Source organism: Lepisosteus oculatus, chromosome 16 (assembly GCF_040954835.1).
Source record: "Lepisosteus oculatus isolate fLepOcu1 chromosome 16, fLepOcu1.hap2, whole genome shotgun sequence".
NCBI lineage: Eukaryota > Metazoa > Chordata > Actinopteri > Semionotiformes > Lepisosteidae > Lepisosteus > Lepisosteus oculatus.
The window spans coordinates 2,619,949-2,647,929 of NC_090711.1; the positions used below are offsets into that span (position 1 = coordinate 2,619,949).

Consider the following 27,981-nt stretch of genomic DNA (forward strand, 5'->3'; position numbering starts at 1 on the left):
GAGAAAATGTGCAGATGTTTCCACTCTCGCGTTATTCAAAGGTAGCGCTCCAAACCCCCTTGCGATCTCCACGCCCACGCGTCCAGACATTTCGCAGAAGCCTACAAAAATAAAAATAAAAAACGACGTCCTCAAGGGGGGGGGGGGCAACTTGAATCTACTTCATTATATCCCGGGTGGCACGACGCGAGAAACGCGTCCGCTTTCCGTCTGCGGGGTGCTGGTGCTCCGCGCCTTTCACTAACTTTCGGATTCAATGCACGGAGTGATCCACTCGCCGCTGCCCCGTCTCGGGTGTCGGCGTGACGGTGCACGACGCAGCCCAGCCAGCACCGCTGGAGAGGGGTGCCTGTGAGCGCCGGGGCCGCGAGCCCGTCACGTGGGGCCCCCACGCCGCCCCCCCCCCACGCCGCGGGGCACGCGCGGCGGCCATTTTGCAGCGCCGCCGCAGAGACAGAGGGAGAAGCTGGGAGAGAGAGGAGCGGGAGAGCGACTGCGGGCTGTCTCCTTTATTTAAAATAAATCTGTTTGTGTACAGATACTTTCGGTAAGAAACCCAAAAAAAAAAACAACAACAACAACACAACCAGCACACACCAACACACGCACAAAAGAGCGACAATGAGGAGTTTAAAGAGACTGTAGCAGCGCCGGTGGGCACTGCGGATACAGATAGGCCCTGCTGCAGTGTAGTGGACGAGTAGCTTCACGCGTGGGGTTTTTCCTCTTGTAAATCGGGACAGTTAAGGCAGGGAAGTAGTAAACACGTTTTCGTTGATCAGATTATTGAGGTGTTTTGTTTTTTTTTCCCCTGAGACGGCGGCGTCGGGTTTCTGTTTTTGTGCGGTGTCTTTCCCAGCGGCGCGCTGCGTTTTTGGCGATGGCGAACGCGACGGCCGGATTGTATTGTTTTTTTTTTCCGACATTGCCGATGTCACACCGGTCGGGTAGATTAGCGTGGCCGCTTTCCACACACACACACAAAAATACAGCAGCAGAGCCGAGCGGTAAGATGTGAAGGGTTTGCTTTTAATGTTTGACTGGGAGAACTGTTGTTTAAAAATGATGCGTTTTGCTGTAGGTGGCGTAAGGGGTCTGGAGCGGGTTAGCCTCTCGCCTTATTGTTCTTGATGTGGGGTTTTGCTGCTCGGACGCACTTGGGGCTCCTTAAATCGTTGCAGATTTGTTTTTTGGGGCGGTCTTTGCCTTGCAGATACTGGAACTGACGGATGTGTGTGCAAAGCTTTGTTTTTTAATATATATATATACGAAATGCTGCTTTTTGTCACTCCTGTAGCGCCTGCTGACCTTGTTAACCATGCAGATGCCCTGTTCCTGATGGCAGGAGCGCTTTGGGTGGAGGCGGTGTGGACCTGTTTGCAGGAAAGAGCCGTTTCCGAGGTTCGGGCTGCTCGGTGCCGGGAGGGGACGAGCTCCGAGCCGGGGCTGGTTCAGTTCTGTGCAGGGTTCGGGCCTGCCGCCTCCAGACACGGGCCGGTGCTTGCTTGGGCTTTGTCGCGGTCTGGGGTTTTTCGTTTGGTTGGGACTTATCTTTCTCCGATTTGTGCAATAATGCGTGTGGATAAGTGTCTTGCTCTTCATACGGGAAGTCCTAGTGTGTGGTGTTCTTTATTATGAAAGCTTGTCGGAGGCGCAGCAGGAGCAGGGGCTGTTTGAAACGTCGTTGAAATGTTCCGATCCACGATTTGCTTTGTGGCCGCCCAGATGCAGATGTGCAGATGTGAAACAGGAGTCCAGGTGTTGAGGTGGGAGGGGGTCAGAAGCGGTGCACCTCCCTGAGAAAGTCTGGTGTTCCTGAAAGGCTTTGGAGAGAATCTATTGATTGGAAACGTTGCTGACCTAAGTCTGCCTTTGGTGTATTTTCTTCGCTTGCATGCTGGGGGGATTGAAATCTTTTGGAGGTTTCGGTCTGGTCTGGCTCTGTGCTCTCTGGCCGTAGGCTGGCAGTGAAACGCAGCCCTGATCTGTGCGGTCTCATTTTGAAGCTGGGTGTGGTGCAAATCCGTGATTCCTTAATGCCTGCTACCTTCTTTTACACCGTGTAGCAGCGGTTTCTCTGTGACAGTAGACACGGGCCTTGAAGTGGTTTTTAGTGCTTTTGTGTCTTTCAGGGATGGGAGAGTGGCAGGGCAGGAGAATGTGAAAAAGATGGGTTTGTGTTTCGCTAGGTACCGTTTGAATACGGGGGGAGAGAACTTATTTTCTCCATCTCGACAATGAACCCTTCAGATCAGATCGTCGGAAACCGGAGCAGTTTTTAAAGGCGTGAATGCAGTGTTCACCCAACAGGAGTTTCTTGTCTTTTTCTCTGCACTTGATTTCAGAGATGTGTTTTAATTGTCACACAAGTAAAATCCTGAAGTTGAAAAGGTGTTTCTCTTAAGTTTTAAGGGACACCTGAGGTTGGAATCTGTGTTGGGGGATCTGATATCCTCGTTTTTCACATGGTTTGCTGAAGGAGAGAGCCTCTTGCTTTGGCAGTGGGGTGCTGTGGGATATAGTTTTCGGAGCTGTGGGGGTGTGCTATGTTGTGGATGCTTTCATCGGTATCGTGCCTCAAATTGAGTGAGGAAAAAAGGAGGCTTTGGTGAGATACAGACATGCATAGAAGAACTTGATCGAGCCTCACTTAGCTTATTGAAGTCGAATTCAGCATGAGGCGTTTATCTTGTTTTTAATAGTGCCTACACTCTCGCAAACCCCGAAGAGCATAGGACACTATTTTGTTGTTTGAGTCATGTTGTTTGTGTTGTTGTGCAGTTGCACCAAAGCCGCTGGTGGCATGTTCATGGATTGATTTCTCTTCACTGTTTCCTGAGATGTGTTGCCCTTTTATCTTGTGCTCCGACGCGCGATTCCTGTGATGGCCGATGGCTCTTGGGTGCGGCAGTCTTTCCGAAGTTGCAGCTCTTGAGCTGCAGGGGGTGGTGTGTTCCCAGCTGTGGGCCTGGGGTGGGGGGGGGTGGGCCGGGCCTGGTACAGTTGTTCCAGGGACTGCTGGGGCATGCCAGGGCTGCCAGAGAAGAGAGTGTGGTCTGTCAGCCTGCGGGCAGACACTGGGGGGGTGGCTGCTCTTGCCTCTTGCTTGCATTCATGTTTTGCCTCCCATCTATTTTTTGTTGTTACAGTCTAGAAATTGGTTTTAATTGCTTGCCGTCAGGATTGGCTTGGGTGCCCTGTGCTACTTTTAAGGAAAACGCCACTTATTATCGCAGGTAAGCATTTCTGAACTGGACCAGACTTTTTTTTTGCAGCTGTGAGCCGTGGTATAGACAGCTAATTTTGAATACCCTTTCCCTCTTTGGAGCAGTTATGGCCGATGGATTCATGAACCTGTTATTGAAGTGATCCAAGTCTGGCCGTTTCCTTTTAGGACGCTCGTCCCATCTCGTGCTTATTGATCTGTGGGCTGTGCTTTTAGCAGCTCTGCGTGTGAGGTCAGATGGGCAAGGAGCATGCTGACTTGGGGCTTCATCCTTAAGGGTGTCTTTGCAATTGCATGTAGGTTAAGTTATGTTTCTGTTACAGCCTGTGGCTTTCTTCTGCCTGTGTATGCATGGCTGGAAGCTCGCAGTGTTTAGTCGTCACTTCCCTTAAACATATTAGATAGATAGATACTTTATTGATCCCGTGAGGGAAATTGCAGTGCAACAGCAGCTTAACACACACAACACAGCCACAGTGTAACGAATTATATAATAATAGTACAATACAATACAATACAATACAATACAAGAGTTACTCACAGTCCGGACACACAAGAGGAAACTAGAACAGAACAGTACACAGAAAATCGTATCACACGTATGAATATAAATATAGATGTGACCATATCTATAAATATAGATATAAATATAAATATTAGATGTGTCTTCGTAGCATTGAATGGGGATTAAACCTTCAAAGTCAAAGCTGGGTGCCAATGGCAGTACCGCGCAGCTGACGCAAACTGTCCTGCTCTGTGTCGGTTCCCAGGTGCAACCTGCAGAGCCCTTTCCAATAGTTTTCTGACCGGTGTAAAACTAAATCATGTCCCAGCCTGTTTTACACCTCTCTTAAAGTACTGCCTTGTGTACATTTCAATACCAGTATTAAATCACTTCAAATCAGGTGCCAAGATATTTTATGAAATGTTGTATGCTGGTTACTAAACTTTATTTATAGTTAAAACCTTAATCAGATGAAGGTGTTCGTAATTGTTTCTCACAAGTTAATTCTACAAAGAAGCAATTACTGGTGGAGTTCCCTGCAGCCACACTCTCACCCCTCGGGCAAAGATTTTCTCCTCTCTTTGTCTGTGGTAGAGCAGCAAACCCAAGCAGGAATTTTTGTCAAGTTTGTGCCTGTTTTGATTTTGAATTTCTACTTTATGCTTATCAAGACAAACTGTTAAAAGCCATTTTCTGAATTTGTTGTGGTTTGTGCTGTTGTAATGATAGATGCACCTTTACTGTTGTCTCAAAGATCCAACTGGCGCCCTAGGACATTACAATATTTAAATCAATAGAAGTGCTTTCTCTTTATTATTGGTCATTGTAGGCAGATGTTAACCTGATGATTGAAACATTTTTACTGAAACATGCAGTGATGGACTTGGGATCGTTGAGGAAACTTGTTATAATTGGCAAACATGTGGAATGAAAATAATTCAAACGTGACCTTTGCAGTGAAGGTTTTAATAAATGTTTCGGTGTAAGTGATGCCTGTCTGCGTCACCCACTTTGAAGAAGTAGTGAGTACTGGGAGATTTGTTTAAAGGGAAGTGATCACTGAGCACTGTGGAAGAGACTGAGCTCTTCGCTGAACCAGCAAGCTGTTTGATTGGAGCCTGTGCAAGCCTCTTGTGCTTACTCCACGTTTTAGATCTTAAAGCCCCCGTGAAACCATAAAATGCATCGTCTGACATGCGTCAGAAAGCAACTTGAGAATCGGGTTGCTAACTGAAATGTGGGCGAAGTTATCGAGCTGAGAGCTCGGCTGGAAAAACCAGCAGGTTTTGGGGGTCCCCAGGAGGGGACTCCTGCCAAAGGAGTTAACTTGTTTGTCTCTCTGTGGGTTTTGAGCCCACTGACTGCTGTGGAAGCTGGCCGTTAGCTGACCAGGAGTGCTGAGCACATGCCGGAGGACAGTTTGTGGGTCATCTCTGTCTATCTATAGGGCACGGTCCTGTCAGTCGGAGGACAAGGTCATGTTAAGGATTGGGTTGGGTGGGTTTGGCCCACGGTGAAGTCTGGGATGATTCATGCTGCTCTGAAACGGGTATCTTACATGCCTTCACTCCAATACAGCACAACTGTTTTGTCACTCTAATGGTTTTGTTCAAATGTTGTTGTTTTTTTCCTGTGTGTTCTGTTGCAATATTCTGTTAGCTGGTTTGATTAACATGGAATTTCAAATCTGCCTTCCGTTTTCCGACTCCATGCTGCGATGAGACATGGTTGCAGTGGTTTGAGTACATTTGCTAGGAGATGTTAAACATTAGCGTTACTGCGGTGCAGCATTTCTAATGAGCTGAATTTTAAAGAGGGGATTCTGATTTTCTCAGAGTTGATTACTCGCCTTGATTATTACTGTGTCCAGGGGTTTGCATTTCACTTATTTTGCTGTGTGCTTTTCTGAAATTATGAATGGTTTAGATGCAACGTCTGGAAAGCTCATGGATTTGAAATTCACATGCTGATTGTTTTTTATTTTTGTTTTTGTTTAATGCCATTTGAATTTTAATGTGATCTGTTTTACACTGTTTTTTGGGGCTAAAGTTTGATATGCTCTGGGACTTTTGAAGAAGCAATGTTATCCAAATGGGAAATGTGTGTACATGATTTTTTTACTTTAGGTATTGGTTTCAAGCTCGTCAGTCCATGCTGGTATATCTTAACCTCTTTTTATTACTTCCCTTTTAGTTTATAAGAGGGCATTATACACCATGTTTAGTTGATGTTAAGGCTTATTTACTCAAGATAAATCATTTCATAAGAATGTGACAGAATTAAGGCTTGTTCTGCAGTAAATCAGCAATTTTGGTAAACCCACTGACTGGTTTTGGGGTTTTTAAAATTGTATTAATCCCGCCATTGCTGAGCATCATTTTCGCAGTGCTGTAACTGGGCTATGTCTTAACGAAGAGGGTCACGTAAAATTAGGGTATTTGTATGTTATGAAATTGTTACAGATTCTCTTAATTCATAGTGTGGTGCTGCGAGTCTGTGAGTCTGCAGCTAACTCTCTGAGGTCCGACACGCTCTGGGTCCATTTGGAATAGGAAAGGTCTATAGGGTCACGCGTGTGTGCCAAGATGTGTTAACTCTGTACCCACACTTCATGCTGCTAACAATGATGCTGTTTGTCTTATGTGATTGTGCTGTTAAGTTGCCAGGAGGTCTTGACTGCAGTCGTCTGTTCTTGCTGTGTGAATCCAGGAGTCTGACCCGGACGTTGCCTTTTTTCACCTGCAGGTGTGTGTCGGTTCACCTCAGCATGGCTGTGGTCATCCGCTTGCAAGGTCTGCCGATCGTGGCGGGGACCATGGACATACGCCATTTCTTCTCTGGATTGACCATCCCGGATGGTGGGGTGCATATAGTAGGGGGTGAACATGGTGAGGCTTTTATCGTTTTCGCCACCGATGAAGATGCCAGGCTGGGCATGATGCGTACTGGGGGGACGATCAAGGGGTCCAAGGTGTCACTTTTGCTGAGTAGCAAGACCGAGATGCAGAACATGATTGAGCTTAGCCGCAGGCGTTTTGAAACCGGGAACTTGGAGGCGCCTGCGGGCAACGGTAGCAGACCGGGGCCTCCTGCCAGCTCTGGGGGGAGTGGGAGGGGTAGTTTGCCAACCACGATGCAAGGCTTCAGCAGCCCCACTCCTAGCGTGGTGACCACGGCGGCCGCCTCCGCGCACGAGCCCGTAGGAAGCAAGAGCATTCCCACGTTTTCCACGGCGAGCATGTCCACCATACCTCCTAGCTACAGCAACAACTTCAGCAGCCCCAGTCTCACTATGGGCTCCACCATGACCACCGCCATATCCACCCTGAACTCGGTACCACCTCCTATGCCACCCTTACCCACCCTGCCATCTCTACCACCCATGCCTTCAATCCCACCCATGCCCGTTCCACCACCAGTATCCACCTTACCCCCAGTGCCCCCCTCCACACCAATACCCCCAGTGCCCCCTGTGCCCCCCATAACACACATGCCTCCTATGTCCACAATGCCACCTTTCAATCCCGGTGTCCCCCCCCCAGTCGGTCCAGTGCCCAGTGGTTTGAGTGGCTCGGGGCCACCCATGTCGATGGGCAACCCCAACCACATGTTCCTTGGCCCGATGAACCCACTTGGACCCCTGAATCCTCAAGGTCACCTCAAGCCCCCCGTGGTCAACCCGGATGAGCTGTATGTGCACCTCCAGGGACTGCCCTTCTCTGCCACCGAGATGGATGTGAGGGACTTCTTCCACGGATTGGGGGTGGATTCCGTCCGCCTGCTCCGGGACCACCTGGGCAGGAGCAGCGGCAGGGCCCTGGCCAAGTTTTTCATGCCTCAGGACGCGTTTGAAGCGCTGAAGCGCAATGCGGCAATGATGGGACAGCGCTACGTAGAGATTTCCCCGGCGACCGAGAGGCAGTGGCTGGCCTCGGGCGGGGCGTCGAGCTACAGTGGGGGCCAGGGCCAGTCGAAACACGGCAGCGACCACTCGGATCAGGACCACCACCGGCGCTTGAGATCCAGCTCGGAGTCTCCCTCTGGGCGCGATCGGGCGCGGTCCCGTTCTCCACATAAGCAGGAGTTCTGCGTGTATCTGAAGGGACTGCCCTATGAAGCAGAGAACAAGCAGATATTCGAGTTTTTCAAAAACCTAGATATCGTGGAAGACAGCATCTACATCGCATATGGACCAAATGGCAGGGCGACCGGAGAGGGCTTCGTTGAGTTTAGGAATGAGATGGATTACAAGGCGGCTCTGGGTTGCCACATGCAGTACATGGGCAGCCGTTTCATTCAGGTCCATCCTATCACTAAGAAGGGCATGTTTGAAAAGATAGATGTCATTAGGAAGAGAATGCAGGGGACGCAGCAGGGTGACCATAAAACCGGCTCGTTTGAAGGTGGGGGGGACAAGAGCTCCTCCAGAAGCTGCGCTCACATCTCCAATATTCCCTACAACGTGTCCAAGAAAGACGTCCAGCTGTTCCTGGAAGGGATTCAGCTGTTCGAGGACAGCCTCAAGGTCCTCGTGGACGGCAACGGCCAGGGTTTAGGGCAGGCCGTAGTGCAGTTCAGGTCGGAGGAGGAGGCGCTCAAGGCCGAGCGGCTGCACAGGCAGAAGCTGAACGGCAGGGATGCCTTCGTGCACCTGGTCACTTTCGAGCAGATGAAAGAGATCGAGAGAAACCCGCCGCCCCAGGTCAAGAGAGGACAGAAAGTGCAGCTTCCCCAAGCTCACTCGTACCCTAGCGTGTCAGGGGATGAGTACGCCTTCCTTAGGGGCAGTTCAGGAAGCATAACCAATGGGCCTCCCTTTGGCACGCTGTACAGCGCGCCTGGCAATGGACTTGGGGGTCCTCCTCCCTTGCCCCCTGTAGGGGTAGGGGGCGGGCTGGGCGATGTTCCCATCAGTGTCCCTCCTCCAGTAGTCCCAGGCCACTTGCCCAGTCCGATGCTGGAGCCCCCGGGCTTCCGGCCTGGACCCAGCAGCACCAGCGGGCCCCCGGTGTTTCCGGGGGGCCCCGAGAGCATGAGGGGGCTGCCGCCGTTCGATAACGGACCCCGAAAGAGCAGCGGGCCCCCGAGCCGAGGAGGAGCAGGCGGCGGCGGGCAGGGCCGGGCTGGGGGGTCACAGTCCGGCTACGGGCCCCCATCCTCCGAGGCGCTGAGGGGGCCCCCCAGCTTGAGCGGGGGACCCGGGAGCCAGCGCCCCACCATCGTTAAGATTCAGAACATGCCCTTCACGGTCACCGTGGACGAAATCCTGGATTTCTTCTACGGGTATCAGGTCCTGCCGGGCTCGGTTTGCCTTCAGTTCAGCGACAAAGGCATGCCCACGGGCGAGGCCATGGTGGCGTTCGAGTCGCAAGACGAAGCCATGTCCGCGGTCTTAGACCTCAACGACCGGCCTATAGGGTCGAGGAAAGTGAAGATCACGCTGGGCTAGATGAGAGACAACCGTGTGCTGATTGTTTTCTTTTCCATTCGTTTGTGTTAAGATCGCGAAACACCACAAGGAGCTGTGCTGTGTTACTTTGTGCTTACTCCTGTGGGGGGGGAAAAATGTGTGGAAGAACAGTTTTACTAAACACAAAGGGTTAGTCTTATGGAATAGAACCTTTATCTTATTTTGTGTTGCACAAGACAGGGAAACAGCTGTGTTATGGATTTAACCCAGTAATTTGATTAATCCCAGTAGGTTGGGGGGTGGGGGGGGCTCCTTCTTTTGCAGGGAAGGTTTCTTAAACCAGGTAGCGGAGAACTCAGCTCTGAAGCAGTGTAGTAAAGAAATGTAGTTTGCTTCTGTATGTCCAAAAGCTGACATTTCCTTGTGTTGAGAAGCATGTGATAGTTTTGTTAAAGGACCCGACACCTCTGTGTATTTGTATTTTAATTGTTGAATGACGTTTCATTTCTTCCTGCGCTTCTGAAAGAGATCGAGCGTGCTGCCGGTACTGAATACATGACGTGGCTGTACGCTGGGGTGTGCACACACTGGGCCGCTTTAAGGTGGAAGTTTGCAAGGTTTTCTTGCGCTAGCTTGCTTTGCAAGCTTTCCGTGTTTTAGTTAAACCCCCTCAGCCTTTCCCTTGTAAATGCAACACTAAAGCTGTCGGCCGCAATTCATGGGAATCTCCCAGATCTAACCAGAATTTGTAAAATTCAAAGCATCTTGCAAGTGGTTATTGAAATGCGATTTTATTTTCCGGAATTTTAAGCAGCAGATGAGTCCCTTTTTCTATAAGAATCAAGTGGCAGCAGCCTGAATTTTTTTTCCTCTTGCAAGCCTTTACAACTATGTACAGTAGTATGAGCATTTTTTAAAAAGGCATCATGTCTTGCTTAGATGTCGTTCCTGTTTGGAAATGCCTCGTTTTTTGGTTTTGTTGAACCAGATCATTTGTAATAGAAATGTTGCATTCATTTGGATTCCTGACTGTGACTTTTCCAGCTGAAATGTTGTTCTTGTTCTTTTTTTCCTTGTTTTGCAGTTGTATATACTGTTTAGTTTACACGCCTGTCAAATAAACTGCATTTCTAAAAGTGAATTCAATGAAATGACCATGTATATTCTCATCGTTGTGCTTTTTCTTGACCTGCTCCTTTAAGACCTCTGTGTGGGAATGGGGGTATGAAAAATAAATGCATTTGTTTCCATGTGTCGGCAACACTTGCACGGGGGGGACAAGGGATCAATGACAATATTGTGTTCAGTTTGAGACGGTGTCTGATGCTCCAGTGTCTTTCAAGGTATTGAGCTCTGTTTAGCCTGCTGTCATCTGAGGTTTCTGGCTGATACAGTTCTGCTTTCATTTGATGGTGAGACATATTCTGCACATTGTAGCATCACAACTGTACAGAGCTGCTGGAAGTCAAGCAGATTGTTAAAGACTCAGTCAGTGTACTGCACAGTTCTGTTTTTCCCTAAAAGCCATTGCCTAACTCACAGCTATACTGTCCAAAAGGCAGGGAAGTTGTTTTTTTTTAAGCTGCTTTGAGTAAGTTCATCTTCACACAGCTGCAGTATAGCTAGCCATGCATATTCAGCATTGCTTGTCCAACCCCAGGGTGTGCCAAGGTGGGGATGCATGTGTGTAAAAAAATTAAGGATTGATATACACAGCTGTAGGTATTTAAACGCAAACATGGCACTGTCCTGAACATTTAATAGAACGGAAGCATACAGAACAGCTTGCAGTGGAATGGCCTGCGTGGAGAATAAACTTTGTTGTCCATTTGCTCAAAACAAAGCTCTAAAAACTGAAAATTGCAAACAAAAGCTTTGCACATAAACCAAGTACGTAGCTAATTTTGATCATGAACTGGGACGAACAGCTACTGGTCCCTGTTTGATTTATTTTTGCTGAGATTCATCTCTTAAGTCCACATGGGTGACATCCTGGTTATTGAACAAGCAGGAATACCTGGGGGTAAGCAGTAGATCACAATATATGTGAAAATGATCAAGCCCACATCACGTTTTTGACTGGAAAGAGTAGCTTCAGTTGCAAACTCTCAACTACTTCTGCACCTTATTTTGAAATCATCCATTGTTGTTCGATAGAGAACCTTTCAGGAGGAATTTTAAACCTTGTGCCACATTGCCACAATGGGGGGAAGATAACATTGGTGTGTCCCGAGAGGTTTGCAGTAAACAGTATGTATAGTTCTGTACCTCAGTGGGGACAGAGGGGATTCTGAGTGCAGGGCAGGTGCAGAGACCAGGTGAGTCAAGCCCTGTCCCTCTGGGCCCACAGTCTCATCCTGAGCTTCTTGCTTTAATGGCAGGTGCCCAGTATACAGACATGCCTAACAGGGTGTTGTGCCAGTATTGTAATTGAAGGATTTCTGTAATGTTAATGCTGAGTTGTATAGTCGCTAGTGTAGGCCAGTTGGGTACTTACACCATTGTTTTTGTTTGTTGTTCCCCTGTGCTCCTGGCGGTTGGTATAGCACATGGTTTCGACCTGGGGCCAGTTCTACACACTGACCGAGGTCTGTGGCGGTTTTCCTGTCTGTGCTTTTGTGTCGGGCGTGAAGAGGCTTTGCTTGTTCACACAATACTGACTCTACGGGTTTGCTTGATGCCTCACTGTACAGGCTGGGCAAGGTAAGTCCTGTTTTAACCACGTCATGGGATTATATCGATTGGACGTATGTATTTATACATTCTGCATGGGTTGCATGTCCTGCAGGGTACATCTAGGTTGAATGGGCAAGTCCAGTAGTTTGGCCCCTGCACTGTGGCTGATGCAGGTTCTTTGCTTTGTTAGTTTTCACGTGTGCAGTAATTCTGCAGGACCACGATTGACCGTGTGCTGTTGTGGAAACCTTGGTCATCCTGACCACGTAGGTGACCTGTTGATGCCTTCCTGTGAATGTCTGTGCTGTCGTCTCCCAGCTGGCTGTAGCAGTGTGGGTTCCAGTCCCAGGTGGGGATATGTCTGCTGTGCAGTGGAACAGAAGGTGCCAGAGTCTTGATATTGTTCCAGCAAGCACAGCTGTCCAAACTGGTAACATCTGTACCAACAATATAATTGTAGGTCTGGGAGATGAGCTTTATCATAGTCTTATTTTTCTTGATATTAATACCCAGGGCAATGAGGTTCTGGCCCAGGACTGGAACGTTTTTTAAGGATTCTTATATTATTTTTTCTCTTGGGTTACTTGATCTCCCTTGATCGTGGATGTTGCTGTCCTTGCTGGTGTCGAGATCTTTTCAAAGTACTGCGGAACTTTGTGAAAAAGCCGAGATATTAAGCTGCTGAATTTAAATTGTTATCCTGAGCCAGGATACGCTGATATAATGTTTTATTGGCAATTGCAGTCTACTTTCTGTCATTCACCCTCTTTGCACTAGTACAGTGTCTTAACCATGAAGATCAGGATTCAGGAAATAAGTGAGCTTTTAAGCTAGAATGGGGAATGTAATCAAGGCAAATACATTTGTCCTGTTTATAGTGCTGTCTTCACACAATACCGTGCCTACCTGTGGATGAGGTGTGCCCCACAGTATAGACTCCCTGTATATTACCCTCTTTGTATTGCCTAGAGATAATAAGTTATTAATTATAAGGTATGACAAATAGACATTTTAAACTGTATCCATTACAATAATGTTACATAATCAGCCTTGTTCAGAGTGTTACAGTATTGCAATATAACTATTTCTGTAATATCTGAACTCACTCTGTGGCTCCCAAAGTAATTTCCATTTCAATGTACATGGTGGCCAAATAGTGGGAATTCTAGGTTGTTTTGCTTCCAGTGTAGTTTACAGTCCCTACAGTGAGCCTGCACTCAGTCATGAATGTCAGTGTGTGGTGAGAGTAGTTACATGTTTGCTATTAACAGGGTTGGTGTTTTATATTTACAGAATTTACCTCGTTTAAGCGTGACATAAATGTGTTTTTCAGTATATCATTTGCAAGAAGCAAACCCTGTCAAAAAGCAAATTCTGTTTGGCTTTTAAACTTTGTTTTAAGAGTCTGAACAGCGAGGGGGAGTGCATTTGTCCCAAATCAGTCTCTAGGACTGTATTGCCCCCTCAATATTATTATTATTATTTTATTATTATTATTATTATTATGGTGGTGTATTATTCAATCAAGGACTTTTCAAGCATTTGAAAAGAAGCTGCAGAATATTAACAGAAGGCGGCTGGAAAATTGATGGCACTTCAGGATCAGCCTTAGCTGTTGGGGAACCACACCACATCCCCTCCCAAAAAGATCAACATCAGCTGAGTCATGTCCTGTAACGTAACACTTCAGGACAGGAGATACCTATTTGGCATGTTATTTTTGTATTACCGAGACATCTTAGTGAGTGCAGGTCAATGGCGAATACTCGACTATTTTTTAGTTATTTATAAGTAGTACATACCAGCCTTGAGACAGGTTGTCCATCAAGTGGTAGCATATCATTGACGCATAACAGTGCGACATCATACTGATGTCTCCCATACTAACCCATTACCGTTTACTTCAGTATAAACTTAAGGGGAGCTGTTCTGAAAACACCTCTGGCATTAGCACAGTGGATAGCTGAGTTTCAGAATTTGTTGGGGTACCATTGCTGGGCTCTTGTCTGGTCGGATGTACCCCAGTGGGCCACAGGTTTACCCAACACTACTGCAAGCACCGCAAACAATTCACTTCATCAGCGTTTTATTCCTCAGATGGCAGCATCATCGCTGCCTTGCAGACTGTAGCACGAGGGGCACCATGGTCAGGAGGGAGTCCTGGAGTTGTAAGGAGGTCAGTGGTAGCGACCTCGGGCTCCCTGACCATCATCTTCCTCGTGCTTAGGTCAGCCTGGGTGAGCGCTGAAGGTCGTGTCTGTTTCGGGGGAACGGGGGTAAAAAAGCACAACTGAATGGATACAACCAGGAAGTTTTAGTAGCAAAGAAATGCCCTTTATAGTCTCGGAGTTAACTGGAACGAACCGGGAGCCACTGGTGGTGGGTCTGTTTCTCTGCACTGCTTGTGAAATCTGCCCGGAATAAAGAGAGCCTTCGGTAATGAAGTTGAATTAAAGCTGTCGTGGGTTAGCTGTTAATGGCAGTGGATCAGGCTGGCTGACTGCTCGTGTTGGCGTGTGTTTTTCCTCTGGGTCTTGAGGAGGATGCAGGGAGATGTGGACGCTGTTCGGGAGAGATGAAGCCTTTGAGGAAATCAGATCCCCAGCTACCTTTCTCTGAACGTCCAGTCCGGGAGTGTCATGGCTGAGGTGGGAAGGAAACGAGAAAGCCGGGCTGGAAGTCGACAGCCTCGTGTGCGGAGCCGATATTTGACTCTCCATCTCTGGGAGGATGTGCGAGGGATCGCTCTGAGCGCTCTGGTTACAGCCTGGCTGCTGGAGCGGTTTCCAGGCAGCCAGTGGCTCCGCCGTGATGACGGGCGATACTGTATTTTTGCGAGTTTAGAGCCTAAAAACGAGTGGCTGCACATAAAAGTGACTTGAGCACCTTGTCCCGGTCCGTGTGTGTGTGTGGTCTTACTGTTGTCTCCGCGCACACACTGGAAACCACGCGTGCGTGTCAGGGCAGCGGTTCACGTTCATTACATTGCGGCTCCAAACAGAACTCATGGAACCAATCCCCGTGTGGATATGCAATTGGAAGTGCCTTCTTTATTGTGGCTCGTGTGATTTTGGGGATTTCACTGCTGGTTAGCATGGTGAACCTGGTATTGGGGTGGGATGCTTCGTGTGCTGTGTGCAGTTGATTCGGCACGGTGAACACTGTCGAGCTGGAGGGTTGCTCGGCGATGGCTGCCTTAGGGAGTTTTCCCCCCACACGGCGAAGTCATTGTTGGATTGTCTTGTAGTTAATGGTGTTTCGGGGAAATAAAAAGGGTAGTTTAAAGTAGTTCAAGCAGGGAGCTGCCTCAGCACGCCTGGGCTGCAAAGGAACGAGTTCAGGTGTCTTCCCTGCTGGGAAGAGAAGGGTACTTTCGTCTGGTTGCCTGGGATTCGGGTTAGAAACGAAAGCGATAGCTCTGAAAAGGTGGATACTCAGTTTGCAGCCTGGCGGAAGCCGGTCTGTAGTAACTTTAATTCCACAGTGTTCTGGAAGATCTTGTTCTCGAATTGAGCTTTTCGCGTTTCTTTTGCTCCGCAATGTAGCCGAAGGCGGTACATGGCGAGACCGCAGCGAAGACATAAAAGCCCAACCGGCAAAAAAAAAAGAAAAAATAAATGCAGGTTTTAATGAGCACCGTTGCAACCCCGGCTCATGCACATCTCTTCACTCGGACCGAGTTGCCCGGCTGGGCGGTGGGTCTCCCCTGTTGGATGCGGTTGGTTGTGGGGTGTGCAATTTGGGTGGTTAACACACCCCGGCAGCCACCCAGGAGAGAATAATATTTAATCTGAAGCGGAAATCGGAAATTATCTTTTTTGACCGGCTGCTGTTCTTTGGCACGATAAAGATTGTGGTTTGTGGTTTATTGCTGTTCGTCTGTCAGATCACCTCGATTCTGCATCACTATCGGTCATACTCTTTTCCCAGCATATTCAGGCTGTGATTGCTTTGCGGTTTTTCCGATATGCTGTGTATGCTTTCGCTGAGCGATCATCAGAAGCATCCCCCCCCGGCTCTGGGGTTTAGCTGATCAACAGTGTCCGCTTTGCAGAGGTGGGAAAGCGGAGCCATAGTGAACTTGTGACGTTGCAGCGCATGTGGTTAGGGCGGGTTTTTCTTCTTGCGATGCGGGCACGACGTCAATGATTGACAGCCGGTCTTGTCAAATGGCCGTGATGCTGTCTAGCCCATGTGGCCAATCGGAGCTCAGCACGCCTTTCTGGGTTGGGTGGGTCAGGGACCACACCTACGGAGTAGAAAAAAACTGCTAGACGGGGGATTGCTCTGGAGTGGTTTGCGCTGTCGCGATTAATATTCGCTTAATTTTCTAAAATATTTTGAGAGGTAAGTTTTTTTTTAAAGCGATATGATTGATGGTTGTATTAGATTGATTTTTGTTTAGCTTTGCATCGTTGAAAAACGTGCACGATTGGCCTTTCTTGGCGCTGTTTCGGAAGGAGGCCCTGCTTCTAGTTAGATAACTGTATTTTAAAAATCGGCCTTGTATCAGGTTAAAATCGAGTTTTGCACACTGCGTTTAAGACGGCCGTGCCTCATCAAAGATGCTCGAAATGCGACTTGTAATTTTCTGTCCTGACCAGCGCCTTGTCACTTTTGAAAAGACAGCTTGAGGAGAAAAACATCTTTAAGGAGAATTAAAGTAAGCCAGACCTCATTAACTGGATATACTTTGATTATGTCTTAGTTTTATTTACATGTAACAGAACGTGCAATCCACTTTTTAACTGGCACATATTAGACACACCCTTGACTTCATTGTCGACTCTTCCGGAATTTGAAGAGGATTAAACTGCGCCCCACTTTTTTGAACTGGTCTCAAATTGCCCTGTGTTGTATGAAGCTGATATGCTTTGAAGAATTTTTAAACTGATTTTATTTCCGGTTATAGTCAAGTGGGAAAGTCTGTGTAATGTAATCAGTTCCGTCGTTTCAAAGGTTACAAAGGTGATCTAATAAGGTAGGTTTTCAGTTCAGTTCGGTGGCAGTGCTGATATTGCCCTTTTCAGACTTATTTATTTCCGTACTTGTAGTGTTTCAGATTGAAATAACGCACTGCAGAAATCGCACACCTGTATCTGTGTTTAACATAAAATCAATCCAGCGGCTGCACACTAAATACTGTAATTCAAACCCCCCTGTGTGGTTTAAAGCACTTCTGTTGATTGCGAATAGGGATGTGTGCCCGGAGTATCGCTGTAACTGAAACTGAAAAAAAAAGGGATTTCAGGATTTGACTTTGAGGAATAATTAGCAAGCTTTTATGACTGGGGTGAAGCAGAATACCAGGTAGTACAGTAACAACATATTCCAGCAACTGGTCTGTAATAAAACGTCCTCGTAGCCGTTCTTGTGTTCTTATGCATGCTAAAAAATAAGACAGTGGTAAGTAATTAAAGTAGTGCAACTATAAACCTTTTCAGTATATCAGCTCTTAGTAACTAACTCCTTAGTTGTGTAATACTTGCTTAAAAGCTTGTAGAGGCTTTTCCCTGCCTGTGAGGGGTTCATTCAGTGGATCGCTCGACTGGAAGCGTCTGTTCCTCTCTCTTGCTCTGCGTCGAGCGGCAACAGACTTCCCTCTCAGGGTCGCAGCTTGTGTTTTGAAGATATTCAGCGGGACAGGGAGCCAGGCGGCTTCTGAGGAGTTTGCCGGGTCGGTGTCTGTACTTGCTCTGCTGCAGCCCAGGTGTGCTTTTCTGGGAATTCTGGTTTGACTGCGGGCTTGAGTTGCAGTTGGGCGTTCGGATTGGGCAGAGTGTGGTCCAGGCCCGAGCCACGGCTGCCCATCGGGCCAGAACTCGCCCTGGTTTCTGCTGCGGACAGGGGGACGAGAGAGCATGTGACTCCCCCATGCCCCCCTCCACATGGGCACTGCACCATCACAGGGGTCCCCACCCCAGCAGTGCTGGGCCCCACTAACACCTCAGGGTCTCAGTGGTCTGCAACCCCAGCCTGTCGGCCGGGAGTCCAGAGACTCCCCCACTATTACTGTGCTGCCCTGTTGTTGACCGGAGATCCCTAATCTACTTAATCTGTTGCTTCCATCTGGTGTGCCCGTATGCTGGATTCCTGTCGTTCATGCTGTACATACTATGAGCAATTCGTGTCATTTTTGCAGAAGGAGTGTAACTATGTATTGTCTAACAGGGAGTGTGGGAATCGGATGACGGGGGGTGATTCACAGTGAGCCCCTGAGGTGTGACGGTGGGGTTGTCCTGTCCTGTTTTGCAGATGGCTGCAGACTGCGTCACCAAGGTCGAGCTCTCCGTGTCCTGTAACAACCTCATCGACAAGGATGTGGGCTCCAAGTCGGACCCCCTGTGTGTGCTGCTGCTGAACTCCGGCGGCGACAAGTGGGTGGAGGTAGGGGAGCGTCGTCTGTCGCGAGGAAACTGCCTGGTGGCAACGCCAGCCCCCCCAACCCCTCACCCCCCATAGAGCATGGTGCTAATGCCTTTTCCTCCTGAGCTCTTCATTTTGCAAAAAAACTTTTTTCCCCTCAAAGCCTGCCTGCCTTGTGGGCAGCCTTGATACCGGGAAGCGCACTGGGTTCAAAGAGAACAAGCTGTCAGGAACAAGGGAGGAAAGTTTGGAGGGATTAGGGTTTTAGGAAAAGTTTTATAAAACAAAAATAGAAAAATGAAGCAGCACCTTTGGGTATCGGGTGTGTCTAACAGTTGTGGAGAATACTGTAAGGGCGGAGCTTTCGTGGGTCCTGTAGCGGACCAAAACGTTAAATTCGGGCCAAGAGAGCGTTTCCGCAGCCGAGGCAGATCTGCTGTGACTGCGCAGCTGCAGACGGTGGTGCTGGGTCCCAACCCCTCCTCCTCCTCCTCCTCTTGTGTCACTGCAGCTGGACCGAACGGAGAAGATAAAGAACTGCCAGGACCCGGAGTTCTCCAAGAAGCTGCGCGTGGATTACTACTTCGAGAAGGTGCAGACCCTGAAGTTTGGAATCTACGACATCGATAACAAGTCCACAGACCTGGGGGACGATGACTACCTGGGCGGTTTTGAGTGCACTCTGGGGCAGGTAACTCATGGCACAGCGAGCACCTTCACAGCACAGGCGTCTGGGGTTTTATTTGTGCTGCCCTGGGTGGTCAGCACAGCACTCCTTCAGTCCTCAGATTCCAGTTTCGTTTAGTTGGCTACACTCGGTGTCGTGAGTGCATGCCTCGTTTTGCTGAACGCCTGCAGGGCGTCTCCGAGTAAAGAGTTTTGTCTCCCGTGACCCTCCCTCCTCCTGAATGCCTGTGCCTTGACCTGCAGGTGGTGTCCAGTAAGAAGCTCATCAGACCCCTGGAGCTGAAGAAAGGGAAACCTGCAGGAAAAGGCACCATCACTGTAAGTGCTGAGATCTGGGGTGGCAGAATGCACTTTGTCCAGTGTCATCGTGACCGTTTTGAGTCAGACGTGCGTCTGGGGCTAAAGTCATGGGGTGGGTTTTCTGCCCTGGGAGTCTGATTTTGGTTGATTAAATAAGGGGTACCCCAGGAATGTGGCCCGTCTCGTTTTGGTGGGCCGTCAGTTGTATGCTGCTGTTCATGCTGCTGGGTGCTGTTCTCTTGCAGATCACAGCCGAGGAGCTCAAAGATAACAGGGCCATAGAGCTGGAAGTGGAGGCTCGCGGGCTGGACAAAAAGGTAAGACAGTGGTGCCGTGCTGTGAATTTCCACAGCGTACAGAGAAAGGGGGTTGATTTGACTAAGCGGTGAGCGTAGCGGTTTTAAATATGTATCTGGAGTTGGCACAAATTTCCATCCTAATCAAATATACTCTTTCGGTTCCCCCGTTTTTTTTTCCCATGGTTGGGCAACTGTGTCAAAACAGAGGCAGGTCTGGGGTTCTCGCGTCTTGCTAGATTTCCGCTGTTCTTGTGCTGCACCGCTTTTTACTTTGAAATCCCCCCCCCTTGAAGTTGCTGTACACCCTGCCAAGTTTGAAATGCCTGTCAAACGGCCCGTCTCATGGCAGAGCCCAGCTAGAGCCTGACCCCTGACCCGCCTGTCTGTCTCTCACCAGGATCTGTTTGGGAAGTCGGATCCTTTCCTGGAGTTTTATAAACAGGGCGATGATGGAAAGTGGCAGCTTGTTCACCGGACAGAGGTACTGTCTGTAAATGCAGTTGGACTTCTGGCTACGTAAATGTCTGTATAGAGTTAGTTCATCTAGTGTGGTTCACACTTGGAGTTTTTAACACTGAATAAATTAATATAACTGTCAAGATGTGCAAATACCTTTTTCATCTGTAATTGTCTTCGCACCCAGTAGGGACGGACAGAAAGTAGCTTATGCTATGAAACATACTTCCTAAAAATGAAACTTGTTGTTGGTGTGTATCTTTTAAAGACAGTGTTTAGTGGCACAGTCTTTGCTCTTTGACTTCTGTGGTTTGAAATCAGGAATATGATCTGTTTTCTATCTAATCTGCTTTTATTTTACAGGTTATCAAAAATAATCTCAATCCCTCGTGGAAGAAGTTCTCGGTCTCTCTCCAGACCTTCTGCAACAGCGATATGAGCAAGCCGATCAAGGTGAGAATGTGCTGTGCAGCTGTGCACCAGTGTCCTCCAGCCGCCCAGCCTTCCCAACTGCTTACCTGCCAGCCTGCAGACGTATCTGCCATTTGAGCTGCGGTTCTCGTTATCCTTTGCGAAAGGAAGCCACAGTGTGTAGTAGGTTTAACTGCATGCTTGCTCCTTGAGCTGAATCACACGAAATTAAATACTTCCAGCTGCTAATTGTCTCAGTTTCCTTAAAAAGAAACGTTTGAAGCAGCGAATGCAAATGGGGCGTAAAGACTAATACCCTTAAGCAGGAGACTGTGCTTGTCTAATAAAACTCAGGGTTTAGTTTTTGCCTTGTCTTTAGCAGTTTCGTGCCAGGTTATACAGTTTGTGTCCCCTAGTGCTAATGCCACCTCCCGGCTGTGCCTGGTACTGACCAGTGTGTCTCTTGCTGTCAGGTGACTTGTTACGATAAGGACGAAGACACCAGTTCTGATATGATAGGGGAGTTTACTTCCACCCCCGCGCAGCTGGTGGAGGTGAAAGATCATGCGGTGAGCAGGCCCCTCGTCTCCCAGCGAAAACCCTGCTCTCCTCTTCCTTGCAGGTCCATTGCTCTGATTACGATAGCGATGGCTCTCATGACCTCATCGGTATTTTTCAAACAAATGTCTCTGAGCTGCAGAAAACTAGCCTCTCTTCACCGGTGAGATCTTTCTTTGTGTTTTACTTCATTGTGTTTTTCTTTAATGCCTGATGAGTATCATCCATGCTTGTTTGTTCCTACAAACCGCTACATAATCCTGTAGTTAGTCTACAGTCTGACACTGTACCTTTCAATACCTGAAGTTAGGGTCTTACTGATATCGGTTGGATAGCTGTAATCTTCATGTTCTCTGTAGAAACCAGTTAAGTTTTGCAGTGTATAAGACTGTACCTTTCTCTACCTTAATTCAGGGTCTTACTGATATCGGTTAGATAGCAGTGCACAAGACACATTGGTCCATTTCTGTGGTGGTAATGGATTTTGTTCTGTTATTCTACAGTTTTGTGATCAGGGCTGTTAACAGTGGTACTTCTCAATGAGAATTTAAATGATTTTCCCCATCGTTCTTTGCATTATAAAGGTGGAGTTTGACTGCATTCACCCTGAGAAGCAGAAGAAGAAGAAAAGTTACAAAAACTCCGGGGTGGTGAAGATCAGGTCTTGCAAGGTAGGTGTTCTGCTTGGCCATCTCTCGTGGAGATGACCTCTCTTTGATTTTAATAACCTGCTGGGGCGCAGCAGGGTTTCTGGATGTCTGGATTTACTGCCTTCGATGCATAGAAATGACAGATGAATTAACACAAGCCCTCCTAAAAACACAGTAGCTATGCTCCTTTGTCAGCATTGCTCTGATAATGATTAACGGCTTGCTCGCTCTGGCTATGGCAGTGTGGGTTTAGATACACACTTCGCCTGTAAAATGTCACCATGCCTTCCCTCACAGTTGTGATTCCTTGCTCTGCTGTTGTGTGATCCCTTGATCTGATGTTGACAGATTGTGGCAGATTACTCATTCCTGGATTACATCATGGGAGGGTGCCAGATCAACTTCACAGTAAGTCTTTCAGTTGTAAATGTACGATTGAAATGCGCTTTCTAAATCTGTCACCCGATTTCTCCACCCTGAGTGGGCAGCCGCCTGCGCTCGAGTGAATCTGTGCACAGTGTATGGCCCTCACTGTGTGCATTTAGTCTTGTTGCTACTAGAAAACCTTGGTTTTTTTTCCTGATGTGTATAACTTTGACTCTGTAGTGTTGGATTGATGAAGCAAAACGTGCGACGCGTTTCTCCTGCTTGGTTATGAAACGCCAATGCTAGTAATCATCCCATCTCTCCCAGTGCGCTCATCACATGGCTTCCTGTTGAATTATTGATCTGGGAGAAAGTCGTAGCGTAAACAGAGGTGTGAGTGGTGTGTACGAAGTAGCCCCCTCCCCACCAGTGTGTTTTAGTTAACACTCGGCTTGCGCCTGTACGCCCCAGAGCCTCACTAAGGTCTTGGGGTGCCGCTTTTCAAACGCCTGGCCATTGTGTTATTCTCAGGTGGGGATTGACTTCACCGGGTCCAATGGAGACCCGCGGTCCCCCGACTCTCTGCATTACATGAGCCCGAACGGGCTGAACCAGTACCTCTCTGCGATCTGGTCCGTGGGGCAGGTGATCCAGGACTACGACGCGTAAGAAACTTTCACACCCGCTGCCCCGCCTCCGTTTCCGTTGTCTGTGTTTAAACCGAAGTGGATCAGGATATGCAGTTGTGTTTCCTAATGTTCTTCACATCATCTTCAGATGGTTTATGATGACGTCTGTCTTCGACAGCATCAGTCCTTCTGTTTTTGAGTATTTAAAGCCCCTTCTCTCTCGTTGTCTCCTGCAGAGACAAACTCTTCCCTGCCTTCGGGTTCGGAGCCCAGGTGCCGCCCAACTTTCAGGTAAGAGGGGCCTCCGGAGCTGGCCTTGACCATAGGTAGAGTTCTGTCAACATGGGTTCGAACCTGGGCCATGGCCCCAGCTGACTGTAATCAAGTTTCCCTAAGCACTTGAGTGTGGGAAATGTGCCGATTAATTTCTCTTTTGTTTCTTCAAGGTGTCCCATGAGTTTGCGCTGAACTTCAACCCCAGCAATCCTTACTGCCAGGGTGAGGTGCAGTTTGCTTGCGGGCGTTTTGTCGTCGTCGTTTTTTTACAAGTATTCAGGATTTTTTTCTTGAGGCGGCAGTACGCAGGGGTGGTGTGGGTCCTGGATTTAGGATTAGGAGCTTGGGGGTTGCAGTCTTGGGTGGGAACACTGCAGTTGTAGCCCTGAGCCAGGTGCTTCACTGAGGCTGCTCAGGTCAAATATTCTGATGTACAAACAGATACGGGTGAAAGTCATTTTGGTCAAAATCGTCCGACAGATGAATTGATAATCTTGTGATTATTGATGTGCATCCTGCTTTGTTAACTCTGGGTTTGCACATGTGTTTCTGCAGGCATACAGGGGATTGTGGAAGCCTACCGCGTGGCGTTGCCTCAGGTGAAGCTGTACGGACCCACCAACTTCTCCCCCATCATCAACCACGTGGCCAGGTTCGCGGCGGGAGCCGCTCAGCAGGGCACGGCAGCTGTAAGCACCCCGACTCCGTAGACCGCAGGTCTCAGAACGAGCCCCCCTGTTCCACACCGAACCTTTGAAATACAAGGACAGGGCGAGGCCCTTGCACATTGCTTGAAGTCAAGCAGCTGTGTCACCCTGCAACTCGCACCTCGCAGCCCCACACTGAGCCTGGCCTGTACCTGGATGGGAGACCTCCTGGGAAAGCTAAGGCTGCTGCTGGAAGAGGTGTTAGTGGGAGCAGTCGGGGGGCGCTCACCCTCTGGTCTGTGTGGGTCCTGATACCCCAGTATAGGAGTGGTCGTTAAACATCCCAGGGCGTTTCTCAAAAAAGAGTAGGGTTGTTACCCTGGTGTCCTGGCCAAATGTTCCCCTGGCCTATACCCATCATGTAGTTCAAGTAGGCAGCTGCGTCAGCATGCGTAGGCTGGAAAGGAACAAGTAAATGGTTATTCCATGCTGAAAAGAGAAGAAAAGAAACACGACATTTCGGCTGTGGAGCCTTCTTCGGGTGTCGCACACAGGCTCCACAGCCGAAATGTCGTGTGTCTTTTCTTCTGTTTTTAGCATGGAATAAACCTTTACTTGTTCCTGTACCTATCATGGCCTCCTAATAATCCCCATCTATGATTTAGCTTCACTGCTGTTCTCCTCCCTACAAATAGCTGGTGTGTGGTGTTCGTACCGGCGCTCTCTGGCTGCTGTCACATCATCCAGGTGTGGCTGCACACTGTAGAGCACTTTCAGTGAAGTGTCCAGAAAAGGCTATACAAGTGCAAGGATTAGCACCTCAATAGAAGTTGCCGTGTCGTGCAGTTCGTACAGTTAGACCACTTCACACATGGAGTGGGTGAGCAGGTGAATGGCCAGCCGGTTGCAGCGGTGGGCGAAGAGGAAGTGGGAGTGCACGCGCGGTGCTGCTCTCGGTTCGCTGACGTCCTGCCCCCTTGTCCCCCGGCAGCAGTACTTCGTGCTCCTGATCATCACGGACGGGGAGATCACCGACCTGGACCAGACGCGGCAGGCCATCGTGGAGAGCTCCAGGCTGCCCATGTCCATCATCATCGTGGGCGTCGGGGAGGCCGACTTCAAGGCCATGGAGTTCCTGGACGGGGACAACGGCGTGCTCAAGTCCCTGACCGGCGAGCCCGTGGCCCGCGACATCGTGCAGTTCGTGCCTTTCAGGAACTTCGCCAAGGTGAGTTCCTCCCCGGGGTCCTGCGGCGCGCACGGCCGCGGCTCGAGAGATCTAGCAGCGGGCTTTAAAAGTATCTGCTGGATGGTTTAGCTTGTAGTTTATTTTTTGTAAGAAGAGGGAGGCTTGCCTTGTCCTGGAGTCGGGGCCAGCCCTGTGGTTGAAGTTGTTGGGAAGAACATTTTAAGTGAAAAGATTTGTAGGGTCAGAGTATTCGGTTTCCAGACTATCGGGATCAATGGTTCTCTTGTCCAAAAGCAGTTTGAACAGCTCATCCTGTAGGCCAGGGGGCAGTTAGCCCTGATTTAGGTTTCCTGGTCTGGCTCTGTGTTGTGTTGCAGGTCCATCTACAGCTCTGTACCCCCTTGTTGAGCAGTGTGGTTCTTGCTGATATACGTCCTGCCCAGGGCAGAGGGGCACACTGCTCCTCCCAATGGACTATATTTCCATCCTCCTCTTTTCTTTCCCCCTCTCTCTTTATCTCTGTCCTCCTCCCAGGCGCCTAAGGAAGCCCTGGCGCAGAGCGTGCTGGCCGAGGTGCCCGCGCAGCTGGTGTCCTACTTCAAACTGCACAACCTGCCACCAGTGCAGCTTCCCAAGCCTGTGGCCAAGTGAGGAGGCCGAGCTGTAGGACCTTCTCTCACCACCAGGCGGCGCCACCTCCATAGCATGCCACTATAAACAATTTACTTTAGACATATTTTTTTAGCGTATATGTATATATATTTTTTACTTGCAGAGAATTATTCGTTAGCATGTAATTGCCTTAACAAAATGCCTGAATAAATCGACGCTGCTGTTTGTTCTGCAAGGAAGGTTTCTTAAACGTTGCACCAGCCCTTCACCAAGGAAGAAAAGTCACTTATTTAGATTGAGCACTTTTCCTGATACCGACGTACAATCATGTTAAAAACTAGCTTCTATTGTGTGGATACAAATATCCCTTTTCACAGTATCGCAGTATGATCCTTGGCCTTCTTTATTAATGTAAACCACACTGTGCTCTGTGTGAACTCTTAACCATGCAGTATAGCAAATGTAGCTTTTACATTATGCAATTTTCATGTTCTGTGTGCATTGTGCTACAACACATGGTACCAAGATTAAGGGAATGTGTTACTGCGGTGATTCTCAGACACAGGCCCAAAGTACCCCTGTTGGATTGGATTTTGCTCCAGCTGTGCTCCTTGATTAATTAAGCTTTAGCCAATGCCTAATTTAACTGTTCTCAGCTTTCAGAAATGACTTTTTTTCCAAGAATTGTAGTGAACTGGTGCTTATTTGAGAGGCTTTAAAACGGCTGCTTTTCCTTCAGCTCTAAACTCATTGGTAATGAGTTAGTTATGTATACAAATAGCACTCTGTCAAAGTTAGAAGCGTGTATTGCTCGATATATCCCTTGGTTCAATTCCATCTTAGTAAAGTGAAATAAGAAGAATTCTGAAGTTCAGACTTTATCTTAGGGTTAATGCTAATTTCTAACCTTCACTTACTGTAGCGAGCAGTTTAGTGCTCCTTAAGCTTAATTAAGAAGGCGCTCATCTGGAACACACTGGGGTACTGGGAAATTCTACTTTACTGGAATCGCAGAAACTAGTGAGTCTCATCCTTATTGATCTCCTTTATTGTTATTCAAGATCCTGGATAACTTTGTAAAATGTGTGTCGTCATAGGTTTACAGCAGTCAAAGAATATTTGCATAAGTCCTCAAAGCTTTATAATTGTAGTCTGTCATATTGGAAAACACCTTTGGCATTCCTCTTGTTCTGTGTTCAAATCAGGTTAATATATTCCCTAAACATGAAGTGTCTCACTTTATATGTAGGGATACTGACTAACTCTCCAGTAAAAACAACATCAGCATTAGCTGTACTAATTAGTCTGTGTTAATGTCTGTTTCTGTTAAGAAACAAACCTGTAATCCTGATGAAGTCAGACAAGTGAGGATTTTTCAGCAATCCTGGTGGGGATCATTCTTACTCTACTGCTCTTTTAAAACAAGTGTTAAAATGCCACAGTCGGGAGTATGTGGAGATAGTCAAGTTCTAGGCCATTGTGCCAGTCTTCAGTCAGTGTGCCATTGACCCCAGTGTTTACACCCCTAGTGCTGAAGTTTTTTTTCGTGTAACAGTCTAAGCAATTGGCATCTGAAGAAATCCCTCAGCCTCTCATGCCAAATAATTTTTGCACTTTTGAGAAACTGGTATCAAACTGGTATGCAATGCAAGCTCTGTAGCAAATGCTTAAAATTTAAATTTACCAGAGATGTTTTTCAGATCTGTTTCCTGTGTTTCTTGGTTAGAGTGGACCATTTTTTTTTACAGTTTTCCTTCTGTTTCATTTAAAACAAGTCGCTCTCCAACTTCACAAAAGACTCGCGTGACTTGCTGCCCGGCCTCTTGCAGACGGGGGTTCTGCATGTGAAGTTTTGTCCTGCGGGCCTGTAGGCAACGCCAGGCCTGCGGCTGCAGGCATCTTGCCTTTGAGGTGCAGGGCTTCGGGGCTTCAGCGAAGAGCCTGCTTTCTTCCTCTTCAGAGACATGCGCTTTATGCCAGTGATTCCCTCTCTGTGGTCCTGGGGACCCCCAGACTTGCCGGCTTGCATTCCACCTGAGTTCTACATTATGTACTTGAGCCCTTAATTGGCCAATAATAGGATGAGTTCGAGTCATTTTGTTTTCAGTTATTGATCATGTTAAGGTTTGCCTTTTGCACACATTTTGTGATTTTGACTAGTAAGTCTAGGGTCCAGTTCTGCTCAGTGAAGTAAAAGCTCAGGCTAGAAAAAAGTGCAGGACTGGGGTCCCTGAGATCAGGATTGAGGTGCCCTGCTTTGACCACTTAACTGTGTACCTCTTGGAGAAATGCCAAGCACTTCTGAGATATTGATTTGATAGTCATGTAAGCATTAAAAGCCAAAATACCTTAAAAGGGGAAGATCTGAATGCAATAGAAAACAGTATTCTATGCACCCCCCTTTGTTAGCAACCCCAAACTGCAGAAATTACTTTTTGTAGCCTTTGCATATTTGATTTTTTTGGAAATTAAAACTTTGAGACTTAAATTTTGCTGGTTGTGTTTTTATTGCTACATGCATTTCTTGTGTGTGGAATGTGGCTGAAGGGTTGCTACCAGTTGGCCACTAGATGGGGCAAAAGTATTTGCGTTGGGAGTCCACAGACGGGGTAAGATATGTGCATTTGCTCAGCTCTGTAGTCTGCAGTAATGGCATTTGTAAGAGCGGGGGATTAAGCGACTCCAATGCAGAGGTTTTGGGTTCCTACTGGTTTTTGA

The 27,981-nt window shown here is 48.0% G+C and overlaps 1 protein-coding gene across 7 annotated transcripts; it reads left to right on the forward strand.

The window, feature by feature from the left end:
* Positions 1 to 102: 102 nt before the first annotated feature.
* cpne1 (copine I) lies at positions 103 to 27,751 on the forward strand. Of its 7 annotated transcripts, XM_069179457.1 has the most exons (17): positions 430 to 547; positions 3,150 to 3,236; positions 18,073 to 18,204; positions 18,695 to 18,874; positions 19,114 to 19,188; positions 19,416 to 19,487; positions 19,867 to 19,950; positions 20,289 to 20,378; positions 20,959 to 21,057; positions 21,479 to 21,565; positions 21,893 to 21,952; positions 22,442 to 22,575; positions 22,776 to 22,830; positions 22,986 to 23,037; positions 23,371 to 23,504; positions 24,454 to 24,690; positions 25,186 to 27,751. In XM_069179457.1, the coding sequence occupies exons 3-17, from the start codon at positions 18,073 to 18,075 to the stop codon at positions 25,300 to 25,302; spliced, it is 1,608 nt and encodes a 535-aa protein (XP_069035558.1). In that variant the 5' UTR covers positions 430 to 547; positions 3,150 to 3,236; the 3' UTR covers positions 25,303 to 27,751. The 7 variants fall into 7 exon arrangements, with proteins under 7 accessions (XP_069035557.1, XP_006639710.2, XP_069035558.1 ...); XM_015365067.2 differs by lacking the exon at positions 3,150 to 3,236; XM_015365065.2 differs by lacking the exons at positions 430 to 547; positions 3,150 to 3,236 and adding an exon at positions 6,552 to 6,619.
* Positions 27,752 to 27,981: the final 230 nt, after the last annotated feature.